This window comes from Acanthochromis polyacanthus, chromosome 14 (assembly GCF_021347895.1).
Source record: "Acanthochromis polyacanthus isolate Apoly-LR-REF ecotype Palm Island chromosome 14, KAUST_Apoly_ChrSc, whole genome shotgun sequence".
NCBI lineage: Eukaryota > Metazoa > Chordata > Actinopteri > Pomacentridae > Acanthochromis > Acanthochromis polyacanthus.
In genome coordinates, this window is record NC_067126.1 from 3,178,206 (window position 1) to 3,197,972 (window position 19,767).

General features: G+C 38.6%; 1 protein-coding gene across 1 annotated transcript; it reads left to right on the forward strand.

Moving 5' to 3' along the window:
• On the forward strand, positions 1–3,943 carry cd28 (CD28 molecule). Its single transcript, XM_022212970.2, has 4 exons — positions 1–258; positions 1,998–2,154; positions 2,242–2,408; positions 3,493–3,943. The coding sequence occupies exons 1-4, from the start codon at positions 16–18 to the stop codon at positions 3,592–3,594; spliced, it is 669 nt and encodes a 222-aa protein (XP_022068662.1). The 5' UTR covers positions 1–15; the 3' UTR covers positions 3,595–3,943.
• Positions 3,944–19,767: the final 15,824 nt, after the last annotated feature.

A 19,767-nucleotide genomic window follows, 5' to 3' on the forward strand; every position in this document is an offset into this window, starting at 1 on the left:
CCAGATGTGAACGTGATGCAGCCCTACAGAGTGCTGAGCACCGACGGTACAGCACAGATCCGGTGTGTCGTCCATCCCCGTCCATCCTACCACCAGATTGAACCGTCCCATGACCAAACCCCGTCGTACCCCTTTCCTGACCCCGAGGAGCTCAGAGTGGCCCTGCTGAAGGGCCTCTATGGTTCCCAGGAACTCTGCTCATCCAACATCGACTTCCTCCGGAAGCCAAATGAGACGGATGTGAAGCAGAAGGGGGAGGTAAGAAAGTAATCTAACATTGAAAACACACATTTTATCTCCCTCTCCCTCTCTCATAGATTTTTTCATAGATTTTCCAGGTGAGGCTTAACTAGAAAGAAGACAATCATGTACCTTTGTGCAGGATTTAAGTACATTTGAATAAAAATAGTTTGGATCTAAATAATTACTCTTGTCCTTGGGGGCTATCCTCCATCAAACCACAACAGAAAACTTACAATATTTAACTAAAACACGTGAAAGTAACTTAAACCCTGAGTTAGGAGTTATGACCCCACCATAACTGTAGTCAGGTGCCAATCAGCAGAGAGAACATAGAAAGAGTGTTCACGGTTAGAGCGCCCTCTAGGGACAGCAGTTACCTCGCAGTACTGGTGTGTTTAATGTAATGAGCCACATGGACACAATATGGATGCAATTTACTCCTAGAAAAGGTGAATTTGTCTGTCGATACTATATCAAATGTTCAAATCCAGTTGAATGTACAGGGTGTCCCAAAAATCTGACATTTCGCAGACCAATACTTTTGGCAATTCTTGTTGAAATAACCTCAAATTTTCACAGAATGTATAGAAACAGATCAAGATTTTATATTTAATGTTTTATTCTTGTTCTGTTTTCAGGTTGAGCCATGACGTTCACTCCTAAAGAGAAGTCATTTTGCGTCTTGGAATATGCTGATGTTGATGATCCAGATCCTTTAGCCCTGCATAAGCAGCATTTCTCTTTACATTTTTGGTACCAAGTCTAAATTTGTTTGTCAGCTGGTGAAGTTTTTCCAGTTTTTGCATTGAAGGCACGCTGCACAGTCTTGGGTGACTGTGTGTGAGCATATTCCAAGACACAAAATGACTTCTCTTTAGGAGTGAACAGCATGGCTCAACCTGAAAACAGAACAAAAATAAAACATTAAATCCAAAATCTTGATCTGTTTCTGTACATTCTGTGAAAATTTGAGGTTATTTCAACAAGAATTGCCAAAAGTATTGGCCTGTGAAATGTCAGGGTTTGTTTGGGACCCCCTGTACATATGCAAACAATTACAACAATAAAACATAAATAAAATCAAGGTGGTTCATCTACTAGAAAACATGAATGTGTTTAGTTAAAGATAAGATATAGTAAGATAAGACAAGATGAGGAGATCTTTTTTTATGAGAACTTCACTGAACCTTCACCGGGAAAATTTACAGTCAATGACCTTTAGAAAAAGATAAATTCTGAGCTGACAATTTGGTTAATTTGGAGTTTGAGGTAAATTAATAATCACAGGAGTCTTGTTTCTGTATATTTGGAGAGAAAGTCAGAGGAGAGCATTTGAAATGTCGCCAAAAAGATGTGAATTAGACCTGTTTCCATTAGCTGCTTTGGAGCCAAAAAACTAGGCTGCTAGAGCCATCAGAAGGTGGCGCTATAGGCTACATGGCTGGAACAAAGAGGAGACGAAGCAAAACCTAATGTTAGTCCAAAAATAAACTAAACTTTGCCCATCTTAGAAAGAAAACAGAAGAGAAAGTGTTTCCTTCTCCGATGAAGCTCTGTTAATAATGTGGTGGCACACATGAATGGCTTTGTATTTTTTCACCTATTTTCTGCTCTAAGAACTGTCTTTTTCCTGTTCAAAAATTCCAGGAAAATCCACCCGTTCCTTCCCTCTGCTCTTGAAAATGATGCAGAATGTTGTTCATGGTTCACATGAGCTGCTGGGCTGATCACAGCTGGTTTAATGTGTCTTTCAGGTGCAGTGCTCTGCTCAGGCCATAGATGGCGCTGTGACGATGTCGGTGTCTGGACTGAAAGCCACAGACACAGATCTGTATCGCTGTCAGATTCAGGTTTTCTACCCGCCCCCATATCTGCAGTTCGTCGGCAACGGGACACTGATCCACGTCCTCGGTCAGACTACCACGTCTGAAACTCTGACAGCATCAGTCACGTTTCTGTTCTTCTGATCTGCTCTCATTGTTGTTCTTTGGTCCACAGATCACTCAGGTTGTCCTGTACAGGAAGCTCAGAAACAGATTTCACACCAGAGTGAAGAAGGAGAGGAGACTGATTTACCAGTTAAGAGCTCGGCAGCAGACAGCGTTCCTGTTCTCGTCCTGCTCGTCGTGATCATGTGTGTCCTCGTCGTCATGATCTACTTCCAGGTCGGGACATTTATTCATTTCTGTTTTCTTAGTTGAGGCAGTGAAAAAGTGGAATTCATCCCCACAAACATTAAAGATTCAAGAAGCTTTGCAGTGTTTAAACCAGCATCAAACTGTCACAACTAATAAAAGCACTCAGAGCTCAGTCCTCCTCCAAGGCCACTCATTCCCCCCATATGGCACTGTCAGCACTAGTTTGTTCCTGATGATCAGAAATCATGGCACCATTTAATATAGATGTACCCACAAACACAATGACCTTCTGCAACACAGACATGGCAGACAGATGGAAGTAACAATGAAAACTTTGATTAAATGTTAATGAAATGCAATAAACAGGTTTTTCTTTGTTGTAGCAGAAACACACTCCAATAGTGCAGACTCTTGAGGGTGAAAAAAAAACACACAAAATGAAAATGTAGCACTGGTGGGAGTAATGTCAGCACTAATACCAGCTGTAGGTTCAGAGGGAGCAGTAAAAGGGGCAGTTATAGCAGTAATTAGGGTATTCATTATCAAGTGGGAATCTGCCTTGTGGCCCCAAAAGCCACATTTAATTGTTTACAGTTTAATTGGTTTTATTTTATTGGAATATTCCAATATGAGCCTCAGTAAACTTAGCTGTTTTACAAGGTTGAATTTTATGTCTGTTTGTTTTAGTTTTTTATATTTAATTCTTTGTGATGTTTTTTGTCTACATCCACTGCTTTTGATTTTTATTCCTCGTTCACAGGACTGTATACGTTTAGTGTCATTTGCTGGAAAAGCATTTTGTGTGGACGGTCTTCCTGCAAGAGTCCTGCTTTATTTCTTCTAAGTTAAAAGACAATTATTTTAGCTAATGCAGTCCTTACATGGCGGTAGAAGGTCAGTTTTAGTCGAATGACTTTCAGAAAAATTTCATGTACTTGTTGTGTGATCAGGAAAACATCCAGTTAAAATACACTTGAATGATCCTTTAAATCTTCCGTACGCGTCCAACATCAGAGGACTCCAACAGTCTTCTTCAGCTGTTTGTGTCGTCTGCTAGAACACAGTCTTCCTCTGCTGTCTGCTGCATTGAATGTGTGTTTTCTGTCTGCAGACTCTGCAGTGTGAACGGTCGAGGAAGGAGGTCATCAGAACGGTGTCTGGTGTCATTCATAAGATGGACGCTGCTTCGTTTCCACGAGACAACATGGCATGAATAGATCTCCCATCATGCCCAGAAGCATTAGAATAATGGAGAAACTGCTCATTTTTTATCACCTCTGTTTTGATAGAGGATCTTTTGGAGCCACAGATGAAAACGTCTGTCTGTATTTTACTTTTTAAGTATGAAAATAATGTTTACATTATTGTAAACTTAAGCTGCAGTTTCCTTTTAGCTGGTCAGGCCTCTGTATTGTCGACATCTGCTTCTGAGAAAGGCTTTCTGTTGCAGTACTGTGTACAAACTAAGTTGGTAATTCAAGAAAATGCAATGCTTTCACTCGTTGTTGTGCATTAAGGCCAAACAAGCTGTTTGCCTGTGAGCGTATTGAGCGTCATCTTCATATTTTTGCTGCTATTGCAGTGTTCAGCAAATATTCATGTTGGATATTTCTTTAAAATAAAGTTTCTTGAATTAAAAATGCAGCTTTGAGTCCCTAAAAATAAACGCATCACCTACATGAGGGAAGGAATAAAGAGATGTTCTTAGAACAAAGAAGATATGAAAACATACAGATTTGAATTTTATTTCAAGTTTCTCAGGTAAATCTGCACTATATGTATATTATATTGTGGATTCTTTACCTTAATATTTAAGTTAATCTGCCTCTACTATATAACACTGTAAAATCATAACTTTGATATTTAGCCTTCTAAAGCAAATGAGTGGGATAAATTCTATTGTGGATCTTAACAGGTCAGTCTGGTTCTTATGCTTAAATTTACCCAATAAATACTATTGTAAGGTCTGAACATAATGTTTACACTGGTTTGGTCATTAAATGTAAAATATTGTTGCATCTTAACTGTAATATTTATATTATTTGAGATAATTGTCAAGTCCACCTCTCTTTCAGTTCAAAGGACATGAGGACAACTCAGTTCAGATTTCCAGCTCAGACTTTTTATTTTCCTTTAAGTTGGTTGGTCATGTTATCTCAACAGCAATACGTTGTAAACCTTTAAAGACAGAAAAAAATCTACACCATCAAACACAGAACCAAAGTTTATATATTAACCATTTAAATGAAAAAGCAAATAAGAATAATCTAGTTTCTATCAAATACCACATTTTAAGCCTTTTAAATGGAACGAATCAACATTTTAGTTAAGTTTAGAAGTTAACATTTAACAGAGCACATATTCTATATTTTTGCTTTAAACTCAAAATGAAATATCTTAATTCAAACATATTTAACACGAACTTGACCATATCAAGAAACATTTTAAACACCAAGAAGCAAACAAAGTTTTAACAAACCATTGGTGTCTTTGGACTGAATCCATGAGTGGACTTGGATCTCCTCTGTTCTTTTCCTTACTTCTTCTTCTTCTTCTTCTTCTTCTCTCTTTTTAAATGGCGGGTCGCAAACAACTTAAGGTGCATACCGCCACCTACTGCACAAGAGTGTGTATCATCATTCAGTCATTTCTATTTACCTATTTATATCTTATTTAATAACCCTGTGTCCCTCAGGAACACAAGTAGCGCCCTCCTCCCTTTCCTTATCTCTTCCCCCTCTCCTTCTGTTCCCAACATTCCAACTAGACTCCACTTCCTACCCGACTCCTTAACTTTCCTCTCCAACATTTCCCTTTCCACTGAAAATTTCCTACACTGCATCACCACATGTTCCACGGTTTCTTTAACTCTGCATGTTTCACATAGATCATCTCCTCGTTTCCCTAACAGATACATGATATTGTTAAGCCCAGTGTGTCCTACTCGTAAACGTGAGATGACAATTTCTTCCCTCCTGCTCCTTTCTTCGTAATTATTAACTTTCACTGATTTTTGAATTTTATGAAATCCCCTACCCTTCTTATCTTCATCCCACTTTTCCTGCCATTTTTCCAGTCCTTTCCTTTCAATTATTGTTTTCCCTTCTCCTCTGCCTAATTGAATATGCAGTGCTATTTCTCCCTTAAGTGATGCTTTGGCTAATTTGTCTGCCATCTCATTCCCTTTCACCCCCTCATGTGCTGGTACCCAACAAAACTGAACATCAATACCACCCCGATGTAGTCTAAATAGGCTATGCTGTATTTCCATTAGAAGATCTTCTCTGTCTGAATTAGTTGTCTGTATACTTTGTAAAGCTGCTGCAGAGTCAGTGCACACCACCACCCGTTCTGGTCTGACTTCCTCCACCCACTGCAAGCATACAATAATGGCCACCACCTCTGCTGTGTAAACTGATAACTGATTCGAAATTCTTTTAGATATACATATATTGAAATCTGGGATAAAAATACCAACACCCACATATTCATGTTCATTTTTTGATCCATCTGTAAATATTTTAAGGTGGCTGTAATAATTTTGCCTCACATATGTATTTACTTTTATCCCAGTTTCTGCCCTACACCATTCTCTTTTCTTTTCTAAAATACACATATCCACTTTTATTTCTGGGTACAACCATGGAGGCACATTACTTATTGGATTAGCTATTGCAAAATCCAAATTCTCCATGTTGAGCTGTTTCACCTTATTATTTATCTCCCATCCAAAGCCTCTCCTTTTAAATGTGGAATACTCCCAGCACTGTTCTAATGTATTAGTCACGGGATTCTCACCTCCATACCCTTTTAATTTTACCCAGTAATTTAATGCAAATATATCTCTTCTTATCTCCAGAGGTACTTCTCCTGCCTCTATTATGACTGCATTAGTTGGTGTTGTTTTAATGAGTCCTGTACAGATTCTCAAAGCCCTATATTGTAACCTGTCTATTTTTTTGAGAGTAGTTACTGCTGCCGCTCCATATATTATACAACCATAATCTATGGCTGACCTCATCAATGCTTTATATATGTCCAGTAATGCTTGTTTGTCTGCTCCCCAATTACACCCAGCAACAGCTCGTAAAAGGTTTATTGATTTTTTACATTTTGTTTCTAAATGTTGAATATGAGTTTTCCATGTATATTTATTGTCCAGCCATAGACCTAGGTACTTAAACTCATTCACTTTCTGCAAAGATTGCCCATACAACGTTAGATTTATATTATTAATCTCCCTTTTATTTGTTATTATCATGTAACAAGATTTACTGACTGAAAGTTTGAACCCCCACTCATATGACCACCTCTCTACCTCCTGAATCGCATTCATCACATTTTTGGTTACATGAGCCACATTTCTGCTTCTCATCCATATAGCACCATCATCTGCATAGAGGGCTGATTTAACATTCCAGTTTAAATTTGAAAAAATATCATTAATCATGACATTAAACAATATTGGACTAATGGCACTTCCCTGCGGAATACCATTTTCTACCTCAAAATCCTGAGACAACGTTGTTCCTACTTTTACCTTAATTTTTCTATCCGTTAAGAAATTTATTATCCAGTTATAAACTCTTCCACCAATACCCATTTGATTAAGTTTAATGAGTATACCATCTCTCCACACTGAATCATATGCTTTCTCAATATCAAAAAAAACAATAATCATAACCTCTTTCATTTTTAAAGTCTTTTCAATCTCATTACTCACTCTAACTAAGGCATCCACTGTTGATCGCCCTTTCCTGAACCCATACTGCCTAACATTCAACAATCCTTTCTGCTCTAAATAAAAAGCTAATCTATTTACTATGATTCTCTCCATCCATTTGCAAATATGTGATGTTAATGCAATAGGTCTGTAATTGATTGGATTTCCAGGATCTTTTCCTGGCTTGCTAAAAGGCAGAATAACTGCCTCCTTCCAACTCCTAGGTATCTGTCCCTCTCTCCATATTTTATTGAAAAGATTCAATATTATTTGCATTGTTACTTCAGGAAGCTGTCGGAACATTGCATAACATAGTTGATCTTGTCCTGGAGCCGTGTTACCTGTGCCTTGCAAAGCTGTTTTTAGCTCTTTCATTGTGAACTCCATATCTAATGGTGAGCTACAATTTTCTTTTATTTCCCAGATGTTTCCATGTTCCCTAAGAACCAATTCTCTCCTTTCCCTGTGTAAATCATCTAGATGATCACCACTATGAATGGCAGCAAAGGTTTTCCCAAGTAATTCTGCTTTTCCTTTATCTGAAGTAATCACCTCATCTTCATGAATCAGTACTGAGGATTTACCTGAGTTCCTGTTACCATTCATTTTCCTAAACATGGCCCACACCTGATCTAACTTGGTTTCTCTCCCAATGGTGGAACAGAAATTTCTCCATGATCTCTTCTTTGCCTCTTTAATTATTTTCCGAACACACGCCCTTTTTCTTTTGAACTCTATTAGATTTTCTTGTATCATATTTTTCATTAGCTTTCTAAAAGCCCTGTTTCTTTCTTTAATTGCTTTAGTGCATTCCTCATTCCACCATGGAACTACCCTTCTCCTACTCCCTGTTGTTTTCTTACCAACATTCAAGTTTGCAGCATCTATAATATGTTCTGCAACCTGTTTAGCATTATCCTCTATATCACCTTCTAGACTAATGAGGCCTACTGTGACTTCACACCTATGTTTAAATTTCTTCCAGTCAGCTTTATCAAAGCACCATCTCGTAAAGGTGCAGCCCATCTGTTTGGATACCTCTTTATTAATTTTAATTAGTATTGGAAAATGATCACTACCTACCAGAGACTCATTCCTAACTCTCCATTCACAACAATTAGCTAACGATTCAGACACTATTGTGAGATCTATACATGAAATGGCACCTCTATTTACATCAATTCTAGTCCCTTGTCCATCATTTAGACAAACCAGTGACCTTTCATCTAAAATTTCTTCTATTATTGAACCATTTCTATCCGTATGATTACTACCCCATAAGGTATTATGAGCATTAAAATCACCACACCATATTTCTCCTCTGTGTGGATTACCAGCTAATTGTTCTAACACTTCTACCTCCAGATTTTTACACGGGTTGTAGAAATTTATTATCTTAATATTTCCTTCAGTTCTTCCACTGCATACTTCAAGGCTCACACCCTCAATATCACTAGCTGTTGGTATCCTCCTGTAAGCTAATCCCTCTTTAACAAAAGTAGCACACCCTCCACCACTCTGATTTCTAGTCCTATCTTGTCTAATTGAACTAAATCCAGGAATTATAAAATCTAAATGGGGTCTCAACCAAGTTTCCTGAATACATACAATATCTGGGACAGTCTCTAGTGAATAAATATAACTTTTGAGTTCTTGTCCATTAGCTATAAGACTCCTCGCATTCCACTGGAGAATAAAGAGAACCATAATTGATGTTTTACTCAACTGTTTGTCCATTTCCAATTGCTTCCTCTGCTGATAATAACGCATGTATTTGATCAGCTCTTAGATCTTTCATTTCCAAGAACTTTCCTGCTGCTTCCACAATAGTTTTGATTTTATCACTTTTCCTCGTCATTTGTGTGGCAACATTAATGGTATGGCAGATAAAGGCCACAAACTGGATTTTATTGACAACTATGTTATTTTCTCCAATATTGCATTTATGACTACAGTCACTCTGTACAGGATTCTGAATTTGGCTCATTCTTGTATGGGTCTTGTCTTGCCATGTTTTCCTTTGGACCAGCTCACTTACAATGTTTTGATTAGTTCCCTTCACTCTGACTTTCTTGAGTGCTTCTGAGTATGACAGCCTTTCTGTTATTTTAACCCTCTGAACTTCTCTGGCTTCTTTTTGCACTATACAGCCTTCATAAGCTGCGCTGTGATCCCCACCACAATTGCAACATTTAACTTTAGCTTCTTTTTCACATTTCCCATACTCATGCTGTCCTCCACACCTAGCACATCTAAGTTTACCATTACAGTGTTTGGCTATATGCCCCATTCTTTGACAAGCAAAACACCTGAGAGGTTTTGGAATAAATTCCCTTACACTGAAATTTATGTACCCCATTTGTACTGATCCAGGTAACTCTTTCTCAAACTGAAGAATTACAGCTGTAGTATCTTTCAATACTCCATCCCTTTTAGTTTTTATTCTTGTTACCTGAACCACCTTGCCTCCTCTAATTTCTTTTTTAATGTCTTCTGTCTTCATACTTAACGGTACTCCCGTAATGACACCTCGAGCACTCGCCATAACCCCAGGAACGTGAGTTTTCATTCTCTCCCCAAGCAAGGTGTTCATGCCGAGGATTTTCTCTTGCTGTTGCTTACTGTCTGCATAAATCATAACTTGTTTGTTTTTCATGAACCTCGCGAACTTGATTTTACCAATCTCCTCCTCGATTGCTTTAGTAATCTTTATCGGGTGATAATGACCTCCATCTTGATTAAACTCAATCACTACCTTCCATTCACTTGTTTGTTCATATCCAGACTGCTTTTGAGGACTATGCCTTGACTTTTTCCTCTGATTCGGTTCTACTTCACTACCATCAGACCAGCTTAACTCCCGTTCTTTCCTGTTCCTCTCTCTAGCAGCCCTTTTCTGTCTTGCAGATCTGGATATCATCCACTCCATTTCATTCTCGTTAACACCATCTGACTCAGCTGACATGATGATACAGTCAAAGTACAGTTTATGCGACCCGCCAACCAATTCGCTCCTACCAGCCAAAAAAAAAAACTCCAGCCCTCCGTTTCCACCAAAACTCTCTCTGCTGCTCAGCTGTTAGCCCCTACACAGGACGTCACTTCTTTCTCCATCCAGCAACCCGCTCCTCCCGGGCTTTCCTTACTTCTTCCTCCTCTGAAGGTTGTTGGAATGACTGAGCTCTCTCCAGTCCTTCCCAGGTGCTCCAGATCAGTGATGACTTCTTTGCTGCTACCAGTGCATTCTGGGAAGAGCAGTTTTTACTCCCATGTCCTTGGATTCAGCTCAACAATAATATTATAGGGCTTTAGTGTTAATATTTTGTCTGGTAAATTAACATCATAAATACTTTCTTAACTTTAATAGCACACACCTGTATATCAGCATCATTTAAAGATTCTGAATGTGTAGTTTTTTTTCCCCTGACATCAGTTTGAAGTGTAATGAAACTCTGCAGACTCTAGAGGCCGCTGGTGGAGCTTCAGATCGTCAGCTTCTTCTCACTTCACATTTCTCAGACAGGAAAGCTGCTTCTTCTTTCACAGAACTGGAGTGGAACTTTAAAGTTACTTTTTAAGGTTTGTTCTAGTGATCAAACAGAGAGCATCACAATAATCAGTTTGTCTTTATCAGCTGATAAAAAAACATCTCTACTCATGACCTGAACTTTAGCACGTTAGCATGCTGAGGCTAATCTGATGTCATTAGTTTTGGAGCTCCTTGACCCAAAAAGCTAATTTGCATTTTGACCTCACAGCGATGCAGGAAAAGTCAGAAGACATCAGGAGTCGTTCCAAGTGGGACAAAATATCGGTACCAACCTTTTACGAGTATCAGCACTTGACCGAGTTCCTACACAGTTTTTCTGAGCCGCTCAGAAATATCGACTGTAAAATGGGAAAACAGCCAAATAAGTCAAAAAGATGCACCATCTGGGCCCACCAACATCACTGCTGGAGTACAACAGGACCTCATTTCAGACTTCTCCATGTTCTAGTTCTGTCTGAATGCTAGTTACATCCTTTATAGTGCATGCAAAGTTTCCCACAATGCACCAGGGAAAGTAATGTACAGCTGATGGTCACTAACCAACAATACGTCCCATCATCGTACCATCTTTCATACCATCAGCAATTAGACTATATAATTCTAAAGCAAACAGATGAGACCCCAGACAATTGAATTTCCCTTCAGGAATTGATAAAGTTCTTGTGTTGTATCATGCATTGTGTTGAAGGAGAACGGCAGACAGACAAGAGAAGTCGGGATTGGAGGCATTTCCACAGATTTCTGATTGTTCATTTACAGCATTAAGACATATTTTAAAAGGAATATATATTTTCTCTATGTGTAACTTGGTAAAATGAAAGTAAAATAATTCTATGTATCATAACACAAAGAAGAACAGTTAATATTTAATAATTTTTGGGAAACATTTGGTATAATATGAATTTACTACCACCATAGATGACACTGATATGTTTTAATGGAACAATGGCCGTGATGGAGATTGTTAGTTTATTGTTAGTTTAGCTGTGTGGTGTTTGAATTGTGATTGTTCCTGATGAACGAGGTTGTTTTCAGTGTTTGTTTGGCCTAAAGCATTGAAAGGGTTTAGCTAACAACGGGCCGTCATGGCAGACTTCTGTAGCGCTTAATGACCTCCAGTTAGCCCTAGCAGGCAGAGAGCTAGCATAACTTGTTCTACATTGTGTGAGCAAACTGCACAGATACTTTTTGGGATTAACTTACCTTTTTTAACCAAGACAAACTATTCCTGAAATAATCATCTGGCTGCTGTATAAAGATAAGTGAATTCAATAAGATGAGCTAACTTTTATTGCGATATTTGTACAACTAAATAAAATAATAATGGATTTAACCCTCGTGTTGTACTTACCAAAACATGTTGCCTTGTCTGAAAAAAGTCAAAAAATTCAGAAAAAAATTCTCCAAATATTTAAAAATTTGCAAAATCTTCAGGAAGAAAATTCCTGAAAAGTTTCCCTCAAAAGTTTTATTTTTTTAAATAAAAAGTCAAATTTGACAGCAAAATTCACTGGATTTTGGTTGAGTTTTTTCTGAATGTTCTTAAACATTTTTTTATTTGTTTTTTTTCCACCAAAAAATGTTCAAAAATTTCCCAAAACAATTTTGAAAATGTGGAAGTTTTCACTGTGAAAATATATATTTTATTTCCACATTTTTAAATCTTTAAAACGGGTCAGTTTGACCCGCGGGACGACAGGAGGGTTAAGTGTATGTAACTTATGTGGCTTGTTGCTATGACTAAATAGACATGTTGATTAAACTTAAAAATATAAAGTGAATGGGACTATTTGGTCAGCTTCACCTTTGTCAACTAAACTATTTATTCCAAATTTAAGAAACTCAGATATACACTACTGGTCAAACGTTTTAGAACGCCACAGTTATCCCAGTTTTTTGTTGAAATTCATGTAGTTCAAGTCCAATGAACAGCTTGAACTGATTTAAAGGTAAGTGTTTAACTGCCAGAGGTTAAAAAAACTTAAGGTTACCCAAACTGAAAAAATAATGTAGATTTCAGAATTTTACAAAAAGGTCTTTTTCAGGGAACAGAAATGTGTAAACAACTTAAAGCTGTTCTGCAGCAATGGAGGCTGATCACACCTTAAAGTTGGTGCTATCAAATCCTACAGGTGTGCCAACTTTTCTAGATTCCTTCCAACCCCCTCTGTCTGCTGGAACACACCGTGAAACCCTCCAGAGCGTTATTAGAACAGTACTGTACTGCAGAAAGTAGTGTGTTGCTGTAAAAATGGAGAGGAAAAGACAATTAACAATAGAAGAGAGACAGACCATCATAACACTTAAAAATGGAGGTCTTTATGCAGAGAAATTGTGAAGGAAGTCTACGTGTCAGAGAGTTCAGTTTTCTTCACCATCAAAAGGCTCAGAAATAAAAATCTAGGAGATTAATAAAACAATATGAATTCAAATAAATGATCTAATCAAAGGACAGGAAGAGGTCTGGAAGAGCCAAAGCCACAACAGAATCAGAAGACCAGTTTGTGAGAGTCAACAGCTTGGTGATAGGAGCTCACAGGACAACAGCTTCAACCAGCTTCATAGTGGTCTTAGGAAGAAGTCTCAGTTTAACTGTGAAGAGAAGACTTGGAGGTGCAGGTTTCACAGGTGGAGCTGCAGCAGAAAGATGTTAAGACGTCAGAATCAGAAAAAGAGGTTTCCCTGGACCATGAAACACCACCAATGGACTACTGAAGACTGGAAGAAGGTATTATGGACTGATGGATCAGAATTTGAAGTCTTTGGTTCATCAGCAGGATTTTTGTAGTCGCTGAGTTGGAGAAAGGATGGTTCCTCAGTGTGGAACATCAACTGTCAAACATGGAGGAGGAAGCGTGATGGTCTGGGGCTGTTTTTCTGGATCCAGGGTCGGTTCTTGTACAGAGTGAGAGGAACCCTGAACCTAAACATCTACCACAGCATTCTGCAGCTCCATGCAGAACCCTCTGGTATGTTCTAGTTGGTCAGGGGGTCATCCTCCAGCAGATAATGACCCAAAACATCAGTCCAAGCTCTGCCAGAACCACCTTAGGAACAAAGAACCAGATGATTGGAAACATGGAGAGGCAGCACAGTCTCCAGACTGAAACCCCATGGAGCTGGTTTGGATGAACTGGACAGAAGAGTGAAAGCAAAGAGCCTACAAGAACCTCACATTTATGGGAACTTCTGCTACAGAGGTGGAAGAACTTTCTGAAGAATATTTGATTTCCGCTGTGGAAAGAATGCCACCAGTGTGTTCAGCTGTTAGATCTGCCAAAGGAGGGACTTTGATGAGTCCAAAGTTTAGAAGACATTTTTTAAACTTAATTTATTTGTTCTGGGCTTTCATTTCAGAAAAAAATGAGACATTAACATGCAGAATTCCCAATAAAAAAAATGGAAAAACTGGGGTGTTGTACAACTTTTGACCAGTAGTGTATGTGTAGATGACAAGAAAAGTGGTCCGTGTTGTCCTCTCTGAGTTGAACTAATCAGCATTAAATTCCACACAGTAGTTTTTCTGCACTGCTCAGAAATGTCAACTATAAAACAAGAAAACTGCCAAATAAGTCAGTAGGATGCACCCATAAGATTTCATTGTAATCCATAAAACAGATGTTTGAGTCAGACTGCAAACTAAAGGTGAAGAGCCAGTAGTCAGCCAGCAGGGGGCGACTCCTGGTAGCAAACTGATGTCTGTGGAAAAGTCTACTAGGCAATGAGCCTGTTTTTCACTTGATCTGTCACCTCGGGACACATTTTTCTAATGAGTTTATGTTCTCAATATCTTACTCCAAGTCCCCTACAAGACAGCATGGTGTTCATTTAGTAAATGAGATTAGATTAGAAAATCTTTATTGTCCCAATGTGAGCAATTTAATTGGCAACAGCAGTCAACAATGAAGTTCATACCAAAAAAAAAACATTAAGGTCCCATTTAGAGGAAAATAGACGATAAATCAGGTATGTTTTATAAACAGGGCTACTGTGTGTGATGGCCAAATGTCAAAGTCGAGGCCTTAAAACGGTCGACCATAAATGTCCGTCTGGTACTTCCAGCCTTTGGTCTGTTTTCATGCTGCTGTAACGGTAAAGAAAAAACTTTCAGGAGCAGTTTTGTACCCAAACTCTGCTGTGTTGGTGTAAAACCACAAAAATCTACATAATTTGTTGTTCATGTCTGGCCTGAAAAAACCTGCTGAGAAAAAAAGATGAAAATGCTGCACTGATGGCAGATAAAAATTAAACTTTGAAAAAAGCATTTGAGTGTTTCTGACAGAGGGACATTTTCATTTTTATCTCATCTCAAACAGGAGCAGAGGACCAATCAGAGAGCAGAATTCAGACTGTGGTTTCTACTGGTGTTACGCACAAAAGTCTTTACAGACGCACAAAACCATGAAAAACAGGATGTGGAATAACACTGCTGACAATTCTTTTGCCACATCTGATCACTAAATTCAGTTTCATAGAAAGAAACTCGGCACTAATAAAGACAATCACAGGTGGCAGTGATACACTCAGCTCTTTGTCCTGCTCTCCTATATTTCTATTTAATGTTCATACAAGTTCAGAACCAGAACTTTTACTTTTTACTGCGTCTTGTTTTGTTGTCTTGTCTAATGTTTTATTGTTTTGTTGTATTATTACGAATCTAAAAACCTGCAAACAGCAAATATAAAGTTGTTCAAGTTGCACAAGCCTTCAATAGTCGTGAATGAATTTAAATACTGTTTAACTGCTTTCCACTAAAATTCTCCTGCATTATTATAAAAACACAGAAATTCAAGAAAATCTCCATCATCAGCAGATTAATGCTAATAAACCTATAATGTCAAACTGCACAATGAAGCTCACAGTGATAGATCTGAGTAAAACAAGATTTTAAATTAAGCCCTATCTGGTGTTAATTCATCAGCTGGCTAATAGAAATAATAAATATGTAAGTATTTTTCATTTTTATAATGACTTTAAGGTCCATTCTGCCTCATTTTTAATTGCTTTCACCACTAGATAGTCTTTTCCACCCCCCACTAAGAACTGCAGACGTCTAATCAGTGAAGGCTGAGGTGCTGAGATCTTGTAAAAGCACCATGCGTCACTTTCTGAAACTTAAAAAAAGCCAGACTGCAGTTTGACACCTTTTGACAAAATGAAGCAAAATAAGATCTCATGAGTCACGTCAGCTCTGTTCACCAGAGGCAACACTAAACCGCTCAGCTCAGTTAACTGGAATATAAGTCACCGTTGTTTAAACAGCACATTTAGCCAAAGTTTACCCAACAGCTAATGAATTCAGCAGAGTTCCATAAATAACTCAAGAAGTCACATTAGGCCACTTTTCATGGAAAGGTGAAGACGTCATAGAAATTCTAGAGAACAGGTCTGGAGCATTCAGGTCGATTTATTGGTCGATTGATATCAAAAAAAGATCTGACTGACTGAACAACCTCTGGTGTTACTTTCATAAAGAGAAAAGCTCTATGTGAGATTAAATCCCTATTTTTGGACTACCTGTAAATGCCACAAAATTTTCACAACTCTGAACCGACCCGGCCTGACCTGACTTTTCAACATGGAGTTGATTTCCAAACTAACTGTCACCATGTACGAGTTGAATAATGACAACAATATGAACCACAAAATGACCAAAAACAGAAAGAATCGTTATAAAGAGGTGCAAAACAATCAAGATGCAACACAAAACAGCTAAAAATCAGACAAAAACAAGCAAAAAGAGGCACAAAATGACAAAAATAGAACACAAAAAGAACAATAGAAACACAAAATGACCAACATAGAACACAAAAAGAACCACAGAGACACAAAATGACCAAAACAGAACACAAAAAGAATCATAGACACAAAATGACCAAAACAGAACACAAAAAGAACCATAGAAACACAAAATGAACAAAACTGAACACAAAAAGAACAATAGAAACACAAAATGACCAACATAGAACACAAAAAGAACAATAGAAACACAAAATGGCCAAAACTGAACACAAAAAGAACCATAGAAACACAAAATGACCAACATAGAACACAAAAAGAACCATAGAGACAAAATGACCAACATAGAACACAAAAAGAACCATAGAAACACAAAATGACCAACATAGAACACAAAAAGAACAATAGAAACACAAAATGACCAAAACTGAACACAAAAAGAACCATAGAAACACAAAATGACCAACATAGAACACAAAAAGAACAATAGAAACACAAAATGGCCAAAACTGAACACAAAAGAACCATAGAAACACAAAATGACCAACATAGAACACAAAAAGAACAATAGAAACACAAAATGGCCAAAACTGAACACAAAAAGAACCATAGAAACACAAAATGACCAACATAGAACACAAAAGAACAATAGAAACACAAAACGGCCAAAACTGAACACAAAAAGAACCATAGAAACACAAAATGACCAACATAGAACACAAAAAGAACCATAGAGACACAAAACGGCCAAAACAGAACACAAAAAGAATCACAGACACACAAAATGATCAAAACAGAACACAAAAAGAACCATAGAAACACAAAATGACCAAACGAGAACAAAAATCCCACAAAGACACAAAATGGCAACAAAGAGATACAAAATGACTAAATCATCATACTACCTCCACCATGCTTCACTGATGAATTGGCCATCATACTACCTCCACCATGCTTCACTGATGAATTGGCCATCATACTACCACCACCAGGCCCGGACTGGCAATCGGGAGAGGCGGGACTTTTCCCGGTGGCCTGCCTCCTTATTGGCCTGCCTGGACAGGCCAGCCACGGACTGGCAGGCCAATGAAAAAAACTTGATCGGCTTTTTGGCAGACAGGCCAGAGACAGCAGCGCTAGAAGCCTTACAGAGTACACGCCCACCCTCCTGTCACTCACACAAAGCAAGTGCTCTGAGCTCTAAATCAGAAGGATAGGGATTGGTCAAAGTGACATTTTTTTTTAGAAGAAACGTGCCATGATTGGTTAGTTGCTTTATGTCCCGCCCCTTCATAGCGAGAACGGGGAAGCATGCACTGCAGAGCGGTGATATGAGAGTGAGGCCAGAGAGTGGAAGGAGCGAAGATTATGGAGCACCCTTAAGTTTACAAACGGTCGGTTCTTCTCACAAATGCATCATCAGACTTCAAAGGCCAAAATATAATAAAAAATGTCTGGCCCAAATAAGCTCCACAGGTGTCAGGTGGGTTGCAGGAAGCCTGAAAACGTTTGAGACCCCCTCTTCCGGTAGGATAGGCAGTTGACTTACAATGTTCAGTTATAAAATGAACATTGGTGTTTGCATATACTATTAGCTATGACCAGCTGACATCTAAATCATTTGCTGACAAAATAATAGATATTTTTTTAATTCCACATGTTATATAAATAATAGGAAAAGGAAAACATTGGAAGAATTGGTGAGTGTAGTGAAGAGATTACAGAAGAGAAAAGTACTGGACTGTATGGAGCTGTCGTTATGGTTGTGTTTAATAGACTTACTGTCTGTTTAGTAGTGTTGTAATTGCTATAACATAACTGTAAAAGGCATATTTTTGGAAGGAAAAAAAACAAAATTTTGGTGTATTATCCCACGTGACACAACCCTTGCGGTGGCGGAAGTGGCATGACTGATTGGAAATCTCCCGGCCTGAATTTCTTTCCCAGTCCGGCCCTGACCACCACCATGCTTCACTGATGAGGTGGCCATCATACTACCACCACCATGCTTCACTGATGAGGTGGCCATCATACTACCACCACCATGCTTCACTGATGAGGTGGCCATCATACTACCACCACCATGCTTCACTGATGAGGTGGCCATCATACTACCACCACCATGCTTCACTGATGAGGTGGCCATCATACTACCACCACCATGCTTCACTGATGAGGTGGCCATCATACTACCACCACCATGCTTCACTGATGAGGTGGCCATCATACTACCACCACCATGCTTCACTGATGAGGTGGCCATCATACTACCACCAGGAAAGCTGAGGTGGCATCTTTGGATCTTGGGCAGTTCCTCACCTTGTCCAGACTCTTCTCTTCCCATCACTCTGGTACAAGTTCATCTTTGTCTCATGTGTCCACAGGAAGTTGTTCCAGAACTGCTCAGGCTCTTTTAGAGGTTTTTTTTTTTTTTTTTTTTTTGGGGGGGGGGGGGGGGGGGCAGCAAACCCTAATCTGGCTCTTCACCTTGTGAACTCTCTGTATTCCCTCTGGTGAAATCTTCTCCTAACTATTGATTTTTACCTGCTGGAGAGTCTTCTGGATCTGGTTACTGTTGTGAAGGGATTTTTCTTGACCAGGCAAAGGATTCTTCTGCCAGGCACCACACTGGTTTTCCATGGTCTTCCAGGTCTTTTGGTGTTGCTGAGCTCACCAGATCATTTTTTTCTTTTGAAGAATGTACCAAACAAGGTCTGGCCACATCTAATGTTTCTGCTCTCTGATGGCTTTGTTTGGATTTCTCAGCCTAATGACGGCTTCCTTCACTGATGATGGTGCTCTTTGGACTTCATATTGAGAGGTGACCTCAACAGATTCCAAATACCACACTTGAAATGAAATGTAGAGCTTTTGTCTCCTCTTTGTAAATGATCCCTTTGGTCCCTTAAAAAAGTGAAGAGCTCATATAAAATGTGTTGTAATTTCTCCACCGTTCACCCGATTTGGATGTAAACATTCTCAAATTAAAACTGAAAGTCTGCACTTAAAGCACATCTTTATAATTCCATTTCAAATTCACTGTGGTGGTGGACAGAGCCCCAATGCTGAAAATTAGGTCAACTTCCAAATATCTATGGACCTGACGGTACACTTTCATGATGACGAATGAAAAGCACAATTTTTTTTTTTCTCCAAAAGGCCTGCTCTACATATGGTATTAATGTGAACATAATCTGTAAATTCTAAACATTTTCCACAGAGGGAAATAGCTCTGTATTTCCTGTAGCTCAGGCAGTGATGTGATTGAAAGTGCTGCTTGTTTATGAGAACAGAAACAGAAAAAACTGAGTAACCATTGCATGACTACTACAGGAAAAAGCGCCGCCCACAGAAAAACCCAAACAGCAGCTCAG

What these genes read in the sequence shown, in the direction of transcription:
- cd28 (XM_022212970.2), top strand. Translation starts at nt 16, where the DNA reads ATGCAGCCCTACAGAGTGCTGAGCACCGACGGTACAGCACAGATCCGG. An exon ending in GACACTGATCCACGTCCTCG is followed by an intron (nt 2,155 to 2,241) that starts GTCAGACTACCA and finishes TTTGGTCCACAG; the next exon opens with ATCACTCAGGTTGTCCTGTA. An exon ending in TCGTCATGATCTACTTCCAG is followed by an intron (nt 2,409 to 3,492) that starts GTCGGGACATTT and finishes TTCTGTCTGCAG; the next exon opens with ACTCTGCAGTGTGAACGGTC.